At 60.8% G+C, this 16,853-nt stretch overlaps 1 protein-coding gene across 6 annotated transcripts in view; it reads right to left on the bottom strand.

Annotated features, from left to right (window-relative positions):
* Positions 1 to 16,853, bottom strand: part of SHANK2 (SH3 and multiple ankyrin repeat domains 2) — a 554,755-nt gene that overhangs the window by 286,403 nt on the left and 251,499 nt on the right. For all 6 annotated transcript variants that reach the window (XM_069565267.1, XM_069565270.1, XM_069565265.1 and 3 more), the window contains 2 exons: positions 11,195 to 11,510; positions 763 to 932 (listed from right to left, as the gene is read on the bottom strand). In XM_069565267.1, coding sequence (XP_069421368.1) covers positions 763 to 932; positions 11,195 to 11,510 — 486 coding nt within the window. The remainder of the gene's footprint in view (positions 1 to 762; positions 933 to 11,194; positions 11,511 to 16,853) is intronic.

Here is a 16,853-nt window from a genome sequence, read left to right on the forward strand (position 1 = left end):
GGGGCCCGCAAGGAGCACACTCTGCTGCCTGCCACGCGCCTTCTGGAAGCCTGTCCTCCAGCAGCCGGGTAGGCTGGGGCGCGCCCTTTCCTGCTCCCGCGGTAAGCTCAGCCACCCTCACGTGGCCCGCACCTGCATCCCCACCCCCAGTCCTGTGGCCTCCAGGAGAGCAGAGCTCCACTACCGCCACTGCCAGCCTCCCGCACGCGCCTGTACTACACCCATCTCCCTAAGGGCGTCACACACCTCCTCTCCCTGGAAAGCCATCGCCGGCTCCCCAGGACCCTGGGAACAGAGTCTAACTTGGCACACATGAGGCTTTTCACCTCCATTTCCCAGGATTCTGCTTTGGGCATCCTTCCGTCTCACCCGGTGGAATGCCGCAGGCCCCCAGGCTGAACCAGTCTCCTGACGCCCCTCCCAGAGCCCCAAGACGTGTCTGAACCCATTCTGCGCTCGGCCCGATCTCCACACCACCCACTCCTGAAGCCCTGGGAGTGGAAAGGAGCTGCCCATCGATGCCTCGCCTGCCCCTCCCCTGCCATCTCTGCAGTGGACTCCCATGCCGGATGGGCACGAGCTGACCCTCCTGGTGGACATCAGGTCGCCGAGGTCACACTGTAAGGACCACTCGAATCCCCGTTCCACCCTCCCAGGACCCTGTGTCTTCACAGGGCCCCCCACGGAAGCCGTGCCCTGGAGGTCAGCTGAGGCCAAGGCACCCCGGCCTGATCCCACACCTGAAGCACAGTGGACACTGACCTTTGACCCTGTCGCCACGGTGCAGGGGGATCTCGCCATCGACCTGGGGTTGGTATGGCTTGACGACGACGAAGAGCCTCCCAGGCACCGCGCTGTACAGCTTCCGTCTGGGCCCCGGGTACTCAAAGGCGGACAGCGCGTCCTTGTTGGCTCCTGGCGGGAAAGCGGGGCTGCGGCAGGGAAGGGGGGACAGAGAGAGAGAGGGGGGGGTCACAGCCTGAGACGCAGCAGGGGTGCTGCAGACCCGTGGCCTGTCCGTCCAGGACAAGCGTCCAGCCCCGAGCAGTCACAGCAGAGCTCCGGGTTCTAGATGGGGCTGGAGCCGTGAAGACGCATTTGTGGTTAAAAGACGCAGGTAGTTCCAGCAATCCCACCTCCGGGAAGGCACCCAAGGAGCGAAGCAGGGTCGCAGGCAGATATCTGCACACCCACATGCACAGCAGCATGATTCTCAGAAGATGACCCAGTGTCCACTGATGGATGAACCGATGCCCAAAATGTGGTCCATCCATACGGTGGAATATTGTTCAGACTTAAAAAAGGGAGATTCTGCCACAGGCGTCAACATGAATGGAGCCTGAGGACATTCCGCTGCTCAAAGGCAGCCAGTCACAGGAGGACAGGTAACGCCTGATTCCACCACGACAGGCACCCCGTGCGGTCAGATCCAGAAACAGGATGGGGCCGGGGAGGGGCTGGGAAGTGAGCCTTCCATGGGGACGGGGTTTCGCAGAGGACGGGTGCACGACAACGTGGATGTACTTAACGCCGCTGAACTGCACACCTGAAAATGCTTCCAGTGGTAAATTTTACATGCATTTTTCAGTACAGAGACTCCAGTGGAGCGGCAACTGCGGCAGGCCTTGGGTGTCTGCTGTCTGACCCATCTCACAGTAGGTGCCAGCCACGCCGGGGGAGGCATCACCCAGAACCCGCTGGCACAAGGTTCCACCGTCGCGGGGCAGGCGGCCCAGCCCGGCTGCCCTGGGGACATTTCACAAGGGGGACTTGAATGCGTTCCTGTTTCATGTGAGTATTTCACAAAGAGTGTGTGTTTCCAGAGTAACTTCCAGGCCGGACGCTGAGAGTGGATGCCTAACTTAACTGGGCCCAGTGGTGGAACGGAGGGAGAGACAGAGAGACAGTGAGCGAGGGAGAAGCACAAGCTCCCAGAGAAAAGTGCAAAGTGGTTTCCGTAGCGACATCCCCGACTTTGAGGTGGGTGACCAGGGCTGACTCCCGGGAGGGGAGGAGAGCGCGTGCTCATCAGGGCTGACCTTGAGGAGTCACACTGAGCTCTCCTCCGGGGGGAGGGCGGTCTTTAGAAGAGCCACATGCATGTGGGTGAATCTGGGCAGGGATTTACAGAGGATGCTACAAAGCTTCCTGGAAAAGCGTGCACGTCTGGCTGGTGTCTCCCAAGAGGGCACCCCGCCTGCGACGGGGAGGGTTAATAACCCTGAGGGCAGAGTCCCACATCGGGGAGCCACATCTGAGTCTCGGGAGGGGCCAACCCATGTCAGAAATTCATCACCATGATGGGTGGGGTCCCCAACCGCACTCCTTTGTTCAGATGACACACACCGTAGCCTGGGAGGCCCCAGACGGAACCTTGAGCTTTCTGCAAGTGTGAAACAGGCTTGCAGGGAAGCTTCTAGAATACGACGTGACCACTCACTTTGGGGACTTAATGTGAACCCCCGATTCCTTTCGGGCTTTGCTTTACCCACATCGGCATTACTGATAAATAACATAGGTTGCTTTTCACTTGCAAGAATTCATGGAAGCGTGACAGTGCCGTATTTCATTGCGCTTCTTGGGTTTTCACTCAAGGTCATGACTGTGAGAGCTAGGCACGGGAGGAGCCCGTGTCTACACACGTGACGTGCTCGCTCGACACCATAATCTATGCTCATCAGGGGAGGAGGACTGACCGCCAGCTCTGCCAGCCTGACCCCAAAGCCCAGAGCTCTCCCCAGAACACGGGAGCAGAGGGCAGGCACGTGAGCTTTCCTGGGCTCACCTGGGCTCAGGACAGAGTGGTGACAAGCTGCAGCCCCGTGTCCGCATGCCCTCTGTCCTCAGGGGTGCCCCCGCCGCTGCCTGCCCCCCACTCTAGGTTTCTCTGACCAAGCTGAAGCCACAGACAGAGGTCACAGCATCCTGGAAAGAGATGCCCGTGAGCTTCGCACCAGGAAGCGCCAGGCGGCTGCCCTGCACCCCCTCACTTCCTCCCCCTCCACCAGGAACAGGTCGACACACAGATGCGAAGATCCACCTGGAGGGTCAGAGGCTCCCTCCTCACGGACATCACTGACCCCAAACACCCTGGAGCCCAGAGCAGTGATGCCCGCAAGGGCCAGGTTGTGTGACCAGCTCTGGTCCAGAGGTGATAGCTGGCAGGATGGCTGACTCACTGGGAGGAAGGACAAGCTATGCCCCCTGCCTGCGGTGGGAAAGAACCTGGGAAAAGCCAGACCTCTGGAGAGGACGGCCCACCTGCCTGCCCACTGGGATGTGGATCCATCCATTAACCTGCCTCAACTCAGCCTGACTCAGGGCTGGGACCGGAGGTGGGAGACAGCACCCTCACTATGAGGGGCTAAGCATCACCAGGCTCTCCTCTCCAGCTCCCAGCAGGGAGGATGGTAACCAAGTCCTGGGAACCAATGGGACTCAATTCCTCAGGAAGTGCCTCCTGGAGCTGCTCCACCTAGATCCAAGGGGTTTGGAAGACGCTTGGGGTCAGCAGAGGGTAGGGGTTCTTGGAGGACACCCCACCCCAGGCTCAGAGGCCCTCCTCGCCCAGCCTCCAAAAGTAGTGCACGGATCTCCCCTGATGCAGCTGCCCCGGGCGCTGAGCGATGGCCGAGCGGGGTCTGCTGCATGGGGCTCTGGGGAGGATCCGTCCGTGACGGAACACAGATGGAGCCCGCCTCCCCAGCCCCCACCCTCTCTGTCACTGCAGCTTCCATAGCAGTTATCTCCTTTGCATCTGACCGTCCATCCACCCATCCATCCATCATCCATCAACTCACCCATCCATCCATCCCCCCACCCCATCCATCATGCGCCCAACTATCCAGCAGGCATCCAATCATCCAGGCACCTATCCATCCACTCATCTCTCCACACATCCGTCCAGCTATCCATCTCATCATCCATCCACTCACCTATCCACCCATCCACCAACCATGCGTCCACCCATCCATCCATCCACTCACCTAGCATCCTCCATCCTTCTTACACCACCTATCCACTCTTCCTTCCAAATTTCTAAAGAACCCTGCCAAAGGCCCAGCTGATCCCTCACTATCAGATTCTGAACAAGTTAGTTAACCTCCGGAAGTCTCAGTTTCCCCATCTGATAAGACAGGATGATCTGGTGAGACCCGAGAGTGGGTCAGCAGGAGCCGCTCTGCACAGCTTCACGCATGTGAACACTCGCGCCATTACCACTCTGCTTCAGCTAAGAAGTGGGTGACAAGATGCGAGTGTCAGCCAGCTGGTTTCAGCCGGCTCCAGAGTGTGTGTCACTGGGCAGAGAAGTCAAAGCAAAGACAGCTCTAGCCTGGCAGCATTGGTTCAAGCCCGGGAAACCTTTGCTTAAGAACAGGAAGAAACTGGTCCTTGAAGATCAGCGTGCGTCCATGGTTCTAGGTACCAGCAGTGATGTGTGGTCCCACACAGATGCTGAAGCATCTTCCCATGCCAGGTTACTCTGAGCCTTGCGAAGCCCCATTTCACAGGTGAAAAAACAGAGGCTCCATAAATAATGCCTGAGGCACAGAGATACGGACCTGACCTCATATCCTGGCTCGCTGACCACAGCCCAGGGCTGCCTGCAGGCTCCCTGCTCTGCTCTGGGATGAACTAGAAATCAGGGTGTCTCCCAGGTTCCAGGCTCACACCAGATGGGTGGACAAGAGGGTGCCTGCAGGAGGCTCTGGCAGAGAGTGGCTTCCAACACAAGGCCCTGGCCCTGCTGACAGTGTGTCTGAAGCGTAAAAGCTCAGACCTCACACCGCCCCTTGTACCATCAGCATCGTCTCCCTCTCCACCTTCAGGCCGGGAAGAAGCACCGGAGCCCTCAGCCCGCATGTGGCCCCAGGCACCGTGGCCCCTCCTGGGCTTCTGGGGGTGGCACTGGGGCCCGTATCCCATGCTCCACAGCCTCCCCACGTGGTCCTGAGCCCCACGTGGTCCTGAGGAGTGCAGTGGGGATGGACAACGACTGGATGCCCCATCCTGCTGGCCGGGGCACCGCAATCTGGGGCACGGGTGCACATCGGGGGCTTTCACGGACTCCAGAGAAGCGGGGGACACTGCCCAACACCCCAGGGGCCCCCCGGCCACCAGCACTGGGGGCCTGCCTGCTTACACCTCCAAGGCCACCCCAGCCCCAGGAAGCAGGGGGCAGGCACAGAATCCCCGTGGGATGGGGGGCAGGCACAGAATCCCCGTGGGATGGGGGCAGCCTGGAAGGCACCTCTTCCCTGAAAGCTTCCCCTGGTCTGCTCTGGCCACCCGGGACACCCTGCCTCTCCCTGACGCCTGGCTTGCCCCTTTCTCCAGCCTAGGGGGCAGCCCCCCTCACCCCAGGAGGGGTGACCTGCACGAGCTCTGACTCCCAGGGACTCTGTTAGGGGCTCCCCGTCTTTGACGACAGCTCTGGGGCTGACTTGTCTCTGGGGCATCCACCGCTGCACCCGAGGCCAGCCTTCCTGTGCGTTCATGCCCCAGGTGAGAGCAACCCCTGAGTGTCAGCCGTGCGGGGGAGCAGAGTGATAGGTAAGGGCAGCCTGCGTGGCACCCGTACCTGACTCCCCAGCAGGCGGGAGGCACCCGCTCCCCCGGGCGACCCTTCCCCTGGTCCCGCTTCCGTGCCAGGGGGCCAGCGCCTCGTGGACCCTCCGCTTCTGATGTGTGGGTGACATGCCCCTAGCAGCCTGGGTCAGGTGGCACAGCGAGGGGGCAAGGGACAGCCCGGCTCACCCTCACCCTCTTTCTGGGTCTATGTGGCCGAGGGAGGGAGCACCCCGTGGCTCTCACGGAGGAGCCAGGGCCCCGCGCCCTGGAGGTGCACAGCTCCGCCCTCCGGTGCCCGTGTCCCCAGGAAGGGGGCAAGGGTGCCTGCAAGTGAACAGAGATGCAATCCAGAGGGACCCCAGGGCGCCTTCACCCCTCAACCTGCCCAGCGGGGGAACAGCCCCTGGAAGGGGTGTTCGGGGCAGGGTCCTGCTACCCCAAAACCTCGGGGAACCCCAGCTCGGCCCGCACAGCCTGATTCGGGGAAGGAAACGAGAGCAAGGTGCGAGGCGGACTTGGCCAAGCCCCTGCCGGGGTCTGTCTGGCGGCAGGAGCCTTGCCAAGCTCTGCCCACCTGTGCGGCCGGCGGGGGCCGCTGTCTCCCCGTGGGCGGGAGACCCGGCCAGTGAGCCTCCCCGCCTGCATGCAGCGGGCTTCCTCTCTGCTGAGCCAAACCCACCCGGGAACGGCTCCTTTGACGGGAGAGCGGCCCGCACACTCCCCGGGGCCGGTGAGGCCAGGGTGGCCCTCAGGACCAGGGCCCGGGCTTTGCAAAAATGCATCAAGAGCTGCTCAGAGAACAGGGCAGCCGGGAGGGGTCCTACTCCTCTCCACACTCAGGGGGTGGGCGATGATGGAGCCACCCGGCAAAGCCCCTTCTCAGGCTGGTTCTCGGGGACCTGGACCGGCCATGCCAGTGAGCACCGCTAGAGGGCGCCTCGGCAGGTGCGCGCAGAACCTCCAGGTGAGGCAGGACGCCGGCCAGGGTGGCGGGTACACGGGCTCCCCTCCGCTCTGGACAGCTCCTCCCTTTCCTGCTTGGCACTAGGGTCCGCCGGCTCTCAAGGGTGGCTCCCGGAGGAGGCCGACCCAGCCCGGGAGGCTCAGTCAGAGCCACAGGGGCCCAGGGATGGGTGAGGAGATGGTGGGGGAGGCCGTCTACACCTGAGGTTGGGCCCGAAGCTGGTTCTGGCCACACAGAGGTCCCCGTCACACGCCTGGCTGAGGCTTCCAGGGCCTCAAGTGGGCACCAACAGGGGCCCAACAGAGATGTAGAGGCCCAACAGACTGCACCTGCAGGGGCGCTGAGTGGCCAGCCTTCTCGTGGGCAGCGAGAGAGCAAGGAGAGGGCATGGTGGGAGGCGGCCAGAGGGGACCCCCCAGGTGCTCGGGACACTAGGACTCGACGGACCTGCTGCTCTCTGCTTCCTCTTAGCCCAAACCACAGCCATCACCAGGACGACCTTCCTGTGCCCGCCCCGCAGCGGCTGAGGGTCTTTCAAGATGTCCTTGGTGACGATGACACTAAGTAGCCAGCACTCCTGGATAACTTAGTGAGAGCCACATCCTAGCACGCGGCAGCTGCTACACTCAGCTTCACCCTCGTCACAAACCCATTAGACCCTCTGGCCATACAAGAAGACAGAGGCACTGAACGGACAAGCAACTAGCCTAAAGTCACACAGCAGGAGGGAGTCAGAGCTGGACACGACCAGCAGTTTGGTGGCCACCCACTGAGGCAGGACCTTGGGACAGAGGGGTCTGTGTGGGCCCGGGGCTCTCCTCGCCATGACCGGAGAGTGCCCCCAGTCCACCTCCAGGGTCTTCGAGAGCCAGAAAGCACTCTGGGGCTGCCGGCCACCCCGAGGCTGGGAGCCGAGTTCTCCCTCCAGAGGCCCCGTCTGTTCTGGGAAAGCGCTGGGCTCTGAGCCGCCACCCCCTCGAGCCCCCAGGGCTGCGCTGTGGTGCCTGCGCACAGGCCTTCCATCACTGGGGCGGCGTGTGTGGCCACTTTCACATCTGAGCATGGGTGTGGAAGCAGACAGCTTGCACGCAGCTCAAATGCCACCATCATCCTGGCAGCCCCAGGAGCCAGGGCTCCTGGCAAGCTCCCACCAGCACGGGGTGCGGGGGTCTTGGGGGCAGGCCCCCCGTGGGCTCCTGTCAGGACGCAGCGGCTGTCATGGGTGAGTGAATGGTCCTGAGCAGATGGACAGGGGCCAGGCAGGCCCTGACGGCTGGGGAGGGAAGGACGGGAATCGGCGGGGAGGGTGGGGCCGGCTGGGCCAGGACCACAGCCCCCCAACAGGGATGAGTAGCCAGCGGCATCAGTGCTGAGAGCCCCGCATCCCGGCAGCCTCTCTCTCCTGGGGCAACCACAGCCAGGGTGGCATGAACCAGGAGGACACAGAGCTGAGCTGCAGCTCCAGGCCACTGTGGACTGCGGGCTTGTTACACACGAGGACCACCGTGCAGTCACGTGTTCGGTCTTGGGAGCAGCCAGGGAGCCGCTGTGTTATGGTCCTCATTTCACAGTCGCCAAAGACGAGGCACCAGGTGTAAGTAAGGGGCCAGGAGGAGTCCAGGGCACGTGCTCAGAAAGCCCCGAAGGGGCACTCAGGACAGGCTGGGGCTGTGACCGTCACACATGCACACACACACAGACACGCATGCACACCCAGACACAAACGCACACACAGACACACAAGTCCATGCAAACATGTGCACCATCACACCCAACACACACAGGCATGCACAAGGCTCACCCAGAGACGCACACCTCACACACACACACGCACATACTCGGACATAGAAAGGACGGGAAAACGCACACACACACACACACGTGCGTCTAGATACAAACACAAAAATGCAGGCACCCAAACACACACACACAGTGGCACAGACACACAGACACACCAGCGCACACACGCTGACCACACGGGCGCAAATGCACAGACACGCACGCACACCCCGCACAGGGACGCCAGGGACAACCGGACGGGAGCTGCAGCACGCGATGCTGGCCTCTCTCCACGGCTGTATTTTCTCTGCAGCTTTTGCAAGTCCTCGGCCACCCTGCCTTCAAGAGCTTATTAGATTTCATCCTGGAGGAAGGGGACCCACTCTCTTTAAAATCACAGCCATAATTCCAGCTAACTGTGTGAAGTAGAATTTGAGGCCTCTGGGGAACCCTTTAATTCAGCTTTAGGCGGCTCCCGGCACCTGGCGCTTCTCCCTGGGGTGACTCGGTGCAAGAATCTAGACCAGAGCCAGGAGGGCTCCCGGGTCTGAGAATGAGACTGCAGGGGGAGGTGCGCATGGGCCCCAGCGCCAAGGTGTGCCTGGGGGGCGCTGGCACCGAGGAGGCAGGCTGTGACCCCGCCGAGGGGCCAGGAAACTGGGTCTCCACGGGCAGGCTCTCCCCGCACCCGCACAGCCACAGCCTGGACAGCTGGCCTGCTGCTCCTGGTCACAGCAATTGGCCTTCCCCCAGGACACCCTGGGACACTGACCCCTCCATCCAGACTCCTGGTCCCCCTCCCCAACATCCCTGATCGGAGCTGGGGGTGTGGCATCAGGAAGGACCCCGGCTGGCTAGGGGCACCGCAGGCAGGCTGCTGCTACTAAGTTACTTCAGTCGTGTCCAACTCTGTGAGACCCCATAGACAGCAGCCCGTCAGGCTCCCCCGTCCCTGGGATTCTCCAGGCAAGAACTCTGGAGTGGGTTGCCATTTTCTTCTCCAGGCTAGGCAAGCCCAACTCAACGGTGTGCAGCAGGATGGGGAACCGGGTCACCGGGCAGACGGCTGGACCAAAGAGGGCACTCGCCCCTCAGCAGACACGCCGAGCCAGGCCAAACATACAGCGCCAGCTCTCCTGGGATCACCGAGGGTGAGGGCAGAGCTCAAGGACAAACTCCCACGACCCGTGCTGGCTCCAGGACCTGGCCTCAGTGCTCTAATCTGGGAAATGGGGATGCAGGGCCTTCCATGGAGGATGATGGGGTGAGCCAAGGCGCGTGGAGCAGCATGTGGGTCCACGCAAGACTGCAGGTGGAGGGGTGACAGGTCAGAGACAGCGCTGCTTGCTCGCTCCGACTAGCACTGAGGCCCCGTTCAGGAGTCCACCTCCAGGAAGTCTCAGCCTGGACAGACAAACGCCGGAGGCCATGCGAGGAGGGTGCGGGTGTGCCTGGGAGCTGGAGCTCTGGGTGGGACTGCAGCCTCCTGCTGGCGCGGGAGACGGAGCAGGGAGAGTCCAGAGCCCCAGAGAGATGACTAGGGGTTCATGCTGCGGCTGGCCTTTGCTGGCCTTATCTCCCCATCTAGAAAGGGGACAAGAATGGGGTTGCCAGCCCCGGCTGCTTCAGAGTCTGCTGAGACGCACCCCCCGTCCCTACCCCTGCCTTGTGGGCAGACAGAACGGCAGCAGGCAGGGCTGTCACTGCCCCGGCCGGGGCTTGTCACACCCTCAGCTCCGCCAGGGCTCCTCGTGGCCACGAATGCGAGCGCTCTCTCAGGCTCAGGACCACGCACCATGAAGCCTGGTCCGTGGAGAAACCCAAGTGTCCAGCGACAAAGGGACAGACAAAGAGGATGCGGTACACACATACATCGACACACTGCTCGGTCATAAGAAAGAACGAAATAACGCCATCTGCAGCAACAGTTGTTTTTTTTAAGTTGCTCAGTTGTGTCCGACTCTTGGCACGCGTATAGTCCATGGAACTCTCCCGGCCAGAATACTGGAGTGGGTAGCCTTTCCCTTCTCCAGGGGATCTTCCCGACCCAGGAATCGAACCCAGGTCTCCTGCATGGCAGGTGGATTCTGCACTGCAGCAACACAGATGGGCCTAAAGACGATCACAGTGAGCGGAGTCAGTCCGACGAGACCACAGTCGTAAGACATCACTGACATGTGGCCTCTAAAATACGGCACCAGTGAGCCTACCTGTGACTCAGAAACAGACTCAGACACACAGACTTGTGGTTGCCAGGGGCGGGGGGCGGGGGGTGGTGGAGGGGAACCTGGGGCTCGCAGAGCAGACTGTTGGTACAGAACGGATACAACGAGGCCCTGCAGCGTAGTGCAGGGACCTACACCCAATCTCGGGATGAACGTCAGTGGAAAAGAACACACAGAAAGGATGTATATAACCGAGTTACTCTGTGGTACGGCAGAAACTCACACAGCGCTGTAAATCCACTCGACTTCAAACAAAACCCCCCACATGGCCTCTGGAGGAGCTCTCAGCCGAGCGGCCCGGCGCCCTTAGCTCTTTCTCTGACCAGACTTCTCTTTTAAGACCCTGAAGCCGATGCACAGGAAAGGAAACAGCCCCAGGCACCCGCCCCATGAGCCCAGTGGGGTGCCCACCCTGCCCCAGGCACCCGCCCCACGAGCCCAGTGGGGCGCCCACCCTGCCCGGTGCAGTCGCTGGCTCTGGCTTCCAAGTGTTCTTATCGTCCGGGTTGGATCCAAGCAGGGGTCCTGCTCAACCTCTGGTGGCGCCCTGAGGCCCAGAATCCAGGGCCCCGTGCACAGAGGTGCCCCCTCCCTGGTCACCCTGGACTCCCACCCCTCCCGCACCCCCCCTCCCCCAGCCCAGGTCGCTCCTTACCCGACGTGCCAGGGCTGCTGGGGCCTCTTGGCGTCCTCGCCAGCTCCGCCCAGCCTGTTGAGCGAGGGCGACCGGCTGCGGGGCCCGGGGGTGTAGCTCCCGAGGGTCTTGGCGGCCCCATCGGCCTTGCTGGGCGTCTGCTGCAACAACTGGGGCGAGAGGCTGAGGTGGGAGGTGGCCGCGCAGACAGCCCAGTCAGGTGCGCCGGCGTTGAGGTTGTTGTCGCTGTTGGAGCGCAGCAGGAGCCGCGGGGCGGCCAGCGTGCTGGGGGGCCGCCTCCTGCGGTTGGAGTACGCCGGGGCCTCTCGGAAGGGCACTGGGTCAGAGAGAGCGGGAGACGCGGGTGAGTGTGTGTGGCACCGTCATCCAGGAGGGGTGCCTGCCTCTCCCCCCTCCCCACAGCTGCCCAGGACATGGATGCTGCGAGCTCTGTGCTGAGCCCCCGAGGGCCCCCACGTGTGCAGAGTTCGCCCTGACACAGAAGCAGACACGGGTGGAGGCGGGGAGCGTCCCCCTTGCACAGAGGCTCAAGCCAACGCTTGAGATGGAAGGGGCTCGGGTCCCACTTCCATCCACATGTGCCCACACCTCCAGCGGCCCAGAGATGGTGGACGACTGGCTGCCCCGGCTCACAGCAAGGACGGCGGACACAGAGGCAGCCGTGGAGTTCCTCCTCCTCACCGTAACCCGCACTGGGGGTTGGATTGTGTCCCCTCAGATCCTATGTTGGAGGCCTGACCCCAAGCACCTCAGAATGTGGCTGTCTTTGGAGATCGGGTCTTTTAAGAGGTAAAATGGGGTCAACTGGGGGTCCCTAATCCCACAGGACTGGGGTCCTTGTAAGAAGAGGAGGTCAGGACATGGACACACAGAGGGACGACCCTGTGAGGACACCCTCCTGGGGTGTCTGCACGCCCAGGAGGGGGCCTCAGGAGGACCAGCCCCGCCCACACGTGGGTCTGGGATTCCAGCCTCCAGGACTGGGGACAGTGAATGTTTGAGCCGCCCCGTCTGTGGGGCAGTTATAGCAGGCAGGGCAAATGCACGTGGCTCCCTGGCTCTACTGGTGGGAAGCCGTCTGCCTGAACCCCAGTGTGCTCCTTTCTCCACCCACCAAACTGGGACCGGCAGCAAAGCATCGAACAGGAGGCGGTGGACCCACCTCAGCACGCTCCTCATGAAGCTCTAGACTGGAGGCAAGCCCCTGGCTCTGGGACATCAGCCCAGCCAGGGGCTCAGAACGAGGACACAGTCCTCGGGTACCGCGAGGGCTGGAACCCACGTGGTCGGCACCCCGCGTTTCTCCGAGGGCTGGAGCCAGAAACAGAGTGTCCTTTCCAAGTGTGTGCATGCTCAGTCTCTCAGGCATGTCTGACTCTCTGAGACCCAATGGACTGTAGCCCGCCAGGCTCCTCTGTCCTTGGGACTTTCCAGGCAAGAATACTGGAGTGGGTTGCCGTGCCCTCCTCCAGGGGATCTTCCTGACCCAGGAATGGAACCCATGTCTCCTCCATCTCCTACACTGCAGGCGGATTCTTTGCCCGCTGAGCCACCAGGGAAGCTCATCCTCTGCAAGAACAGGCATCTAAAGACATGCAAGCCTCCGGGCTGCCGGGAAGCAGCACGGAAGCCATGACAGGCAGCCAAGAACACGAGCCTCCTCGAGCTGGCCCTCCACAAACTGGACTGCAGAGTGGCAGGAAGACACGCGCCCTCCTGGAGGGCTGACTGGGACACGGGAAGACCAGCGTCTCAGGGGAGAAAGGCGAGTTCAGTACCGAGTCCCGCACGGTCCACCGCTCCGGCTGCCTGAGGTCAGAGGTGGTGAAGTTCGTCATGGAAACCAAGGACAGCTGCACCCCACCCAGAACCTGGGCAACCCCCTGCTGGAGGGCTGGGCTTAATGGGGACAGAGGTGGTGCTGGGAGAGCTCCACCGAGACAGCTGCGACCCAGTACACCCTTCGCTGCTTCCCTGGGAGGCAGGACCATCCTAGGAAAGCAGACACACACAGCCAGCCTGGGAAAGCCGCAGGGAAACGGCACGAGGCTTCCCGAGGACGCACGCTCAGAATTCACACCTTGGCTGGTATGGTTGTGAGAACTTGGAAGTGGCCCACGGGGGAGGTCACGCTCTCTCCAGCAGTGATGCCAACCTGCTCCCTCTGAGCCCGTCTGTCAGGGCAAGGAGCACCATCACTCGCATCTACTCCAAATTCTTCAAAGCAAAGCAGCTCTTCAGCACCAGCCCGGCCGGGAGGGAGACAAGGAGCAGGGAAGGCGTGCTCCGTGGACCCCCACCTCTGGGGCCCGAGAGGCTGCCCTGTCCAGGGCTCAGCCCCTGGGGAATCAGTCCTTTTTTGGGGGAAAGTCTATTTTGGGGCAAAGTCCCGAGTTCGTCTTTGCCGGTCACCGGGGAAACTACCCCCATATCACTGCCACTGTTAGCATCAGACGGCAGCCGGAAGGCGTCTGGAAGGACTGAGGGTGACCTGAGCCCCGCCCAGCAGAAGGGCGGGGGACAGGAGACCTCACCAGCACGGCGGATCCAGGATCTCAGAGAGAGATGCTCTTCCTGCTGAGATCGTCAGCTGCAGGACCACAGCACCGAGAGGAAGCCAGCCTCTCGAGCAGATGCTCGCAACAGAGCCCCCTCGACTTTCTGCCTCATCCTTCCTGCACCCACCCGAGGACAAGCCAGAGCCTGCGCGGATGGAGGGGAGGGGTCACCCCAGCTCGGAGGGGACTCCTCCAGACCAGGAAACACTTGCATTCTGTGATGTGAATTCACGCTGAGGCTCCCAGCTTCCCTGACCTTAGAGTCAATTCTATTTTCCTGATGGTTATAAGCGGCTACAAACGCCCTTGATGGAAAGTGATGGAATCTGGGGGGAGCCCTGCCAATAGCTAAGACAGACTCAGAAGGGGAAGAACAGTCTAGGGGTGAAGGGAACAGCGTGAGCAGAACACCATGCCCCCAGATGAAACCCCCTTGCTGAGCACATGTTACCAAGATCAAAGTCCCAGAAGGTGAATCTGGGCGCATCGTGTAAGCAAATGTGCTCAGACAAAGGCTGTCTTTTCTGTACGCGCCTGAGAACCAGGCGGAAGAGGTCTTTCAGACAGTGGCAGCAATTCACAGCGGAGGGAGGTTGGGGGGGGGGGGGTGGCGGCTGCCCTCGGAAGATTAAGGGATGAAAGAGCTGGGACTTCTGCAAATACCTTCTGCTCCAAGGAGCCAGTGAACTACTCAGCTGGACTCTCATAGGTGATGTTTCAGTGAACATTCTAATGAACGTTCTCTCACTGAATTACCAAGATTCACATTAAGTTCATCTCCTGTGTGGTGTAATTGGAAATTCTTCCATGTTTATTTTTTGGCTTGGGCTGGGAAGTATCTCCTTAATTCCTCTAACCTCACATCTTCATAAACCTCCCGGTTTCATAAAATGAGAGCTCCCTGTCTTAACCAACTAACCGGAACCCGCCGTGGAAATGCTGCTGTTTTATTTTATTTTTTAATGTGCAAAGGGTTAGAAATACCTCTTTTCCTGTCTGAGAATGATTAATATTCCACCCAACTGTTTCCTTTTTCCAGGCAATCTGCAAACTCTAAGTGGGTGGATATTTTCTTAGCTTAGCCTTCCATGCATGTATTTATACGTTTCTTTCCCACAATACAAATTGCACAAAGCATGCAGAAAAGCAGACGCACTTTCAAAGTCTGCCACCGTGCATTTCCCACCCGCTCCCCGAAGCCGCAACCCGGGGCGGCCAAGGGACTCCAAGCGGCGGTTCTGAAAGCGCCCCACCTGCCCAGGGCCGCCAGTGGAGTCCCGGGGCTCCTTGCTCCTGCCTGAGTGCTTGGCAGCCTCCAGGCAGCGGGCAGGTTAGAGCCAAACTTCCTATTTTCCACAGGACTTAGTTCCTTAACAGTTAGGCTCTGGATGCACCAACAATGCACGAGCTACATTTCTGCAAGGGGCTGGACACGTGGGGGGAAAAAAAAATGAAGCCGACACCTCCAAGTGGGTTAACAGTCCAGACCAACTACAACAAAGCCCGATCACCCACCAGAAGTAATTACTCCCTTAACACGGCAGGAATGAATGAAGGGCAATTTTAGGAGGACCGGGAGTCCCCGGCTTCCCCCCACCCCCCCGCCGCCCGGGCCAGAAGCTGCTTGTTCCCATGCACTCCGCGCCCTACGGCTGGCTCTCCGCTTACCTTCCTTCTTGGTGAAGGCATTTAACAAAGACTTCATTTTCCCTCCGACTTTGGCAGCGGTCCGCTCATTATATAACCTTCTCGACTGGGAGGAAGGGAAGGGCCGCCCGGCCCCTGGGCGCCGGAGCAGTTTGGACCCGGGGAGCGGCGGCGGGCGTCTGGCCACTGCCTGCCTCCGAGCATAGCTGGGCAGGCCAGACCCAGCGCACTGGTGACGGAGCCCACCCCATACTCTGTCTGTCAGCTGGGAACCAAGCGTGCGTAGACTGAGGCTGCTCTCAGAGCCCACTGCCGCTCCCCGCGCCCGTCATGGGAGTCGCGCTCCCCTGCTTTCGTGATCAGTGCATCGGGGAGGAGGCTCGCAGGCGGGAGGCATCGGTGAGCCCCGAGCCCCGACCATCCAAGGGCTCAGACCCGCCCGGGGCGACAGAGCACAGCACCTGTGCTTTGCTGATTTTCATTCAAAAGAAAAAGCCAAGTTTTTCCTCACTCTCCACCGCCGCCGCTTGTCCGCCAGCAGACGTGGGGGTGTCGGTCCTGGAGATAAAACGTCCCGGTTCCAGATAAGCCACGAGCCAGACCCGCGTTAACTGGGCAGCCAGTGCCAGGCTTCTGGAATCTCTGAACGTGACCCAGATTTCCGTTGGCAAGAATCAGACACAAGGACCCATTACTTCTCTGGCTCCCCCCCATGGAGGTAATGACCCTGGAGAAAACAGGATTTCCATCCCCCTTCCTAATTTTTTTTTTTTTTGGAAACAAAAGAGATGAAACAATTAAAACTGCAGCCCAGCCAAAGCTCGTCCTAATTCCAGGCAGCTGATAAAAAGCCCGTTCCGAGCCAGGCTGCACGTTTCTTACAGGAGTCCGGGAGACACACAGAGAGGTGGCAGGGAAAAAGTTCTGCCTGAGCAGCAAACACAGAGGGAGGGGCCGTGGCAGGGAGCCCCACAGCAGGGGGCACGGGGTTATTTCTACACAAGGAGAAAGGTCTTTCCGAAAGCTTAACGGAGCATCCCAGGGAGCAGGCTCTGATGCCTGTGCTGCTGGGGCTGTAATTAAGTGTGCGATTTTTCGGTTGCTAAGAGAGCTGCTTCTGAAATTTGAAGGGAAAAAAAAAAAAAAGAGAGAGAGAGAGAGAGAGAGAGGAAGATGGGATGAGACGAGGCAAAGCACCGGGAGCCTGTAAGTTGAATTCCATATGGTCGGCTTTCTTTGTGTCAACAAAACCGGCAGCGGCAGAAGCTCTGGGAGCCTCTCTCCATGGGACGCCCAGGGCTGGCCGGACGTCTGTCCACGGTGGCGAGAGCGTGGACCAGGTGCCTGTTACCAGCTGAGCGCTTGAGCGTCGTTTCACTCCCACGATGCCCCATTGCAGGGCTTAGCGCTGCCTTCAAACTCTGCCCCGGGTGACCCTCGCCTGCCACACCGGA

This window comes from Ovis canadensis, chromosome 21 (assembly GCF_042477335.2).
Source record: "Ovis canadensis isolate MfBH-ARS-UI-01 breed Bighorn chromosome 21, ARS-UI_OviCan_v2, whole genome shotgun sequence".
In the NCBI taxonomy this organism is placed as follows: domain Eukaryota; kingdom Metazoa; phylum Chordata; class Mammalia; order Artiodactyla; family Bovidae; genus Ovis; species Ovis canadensis.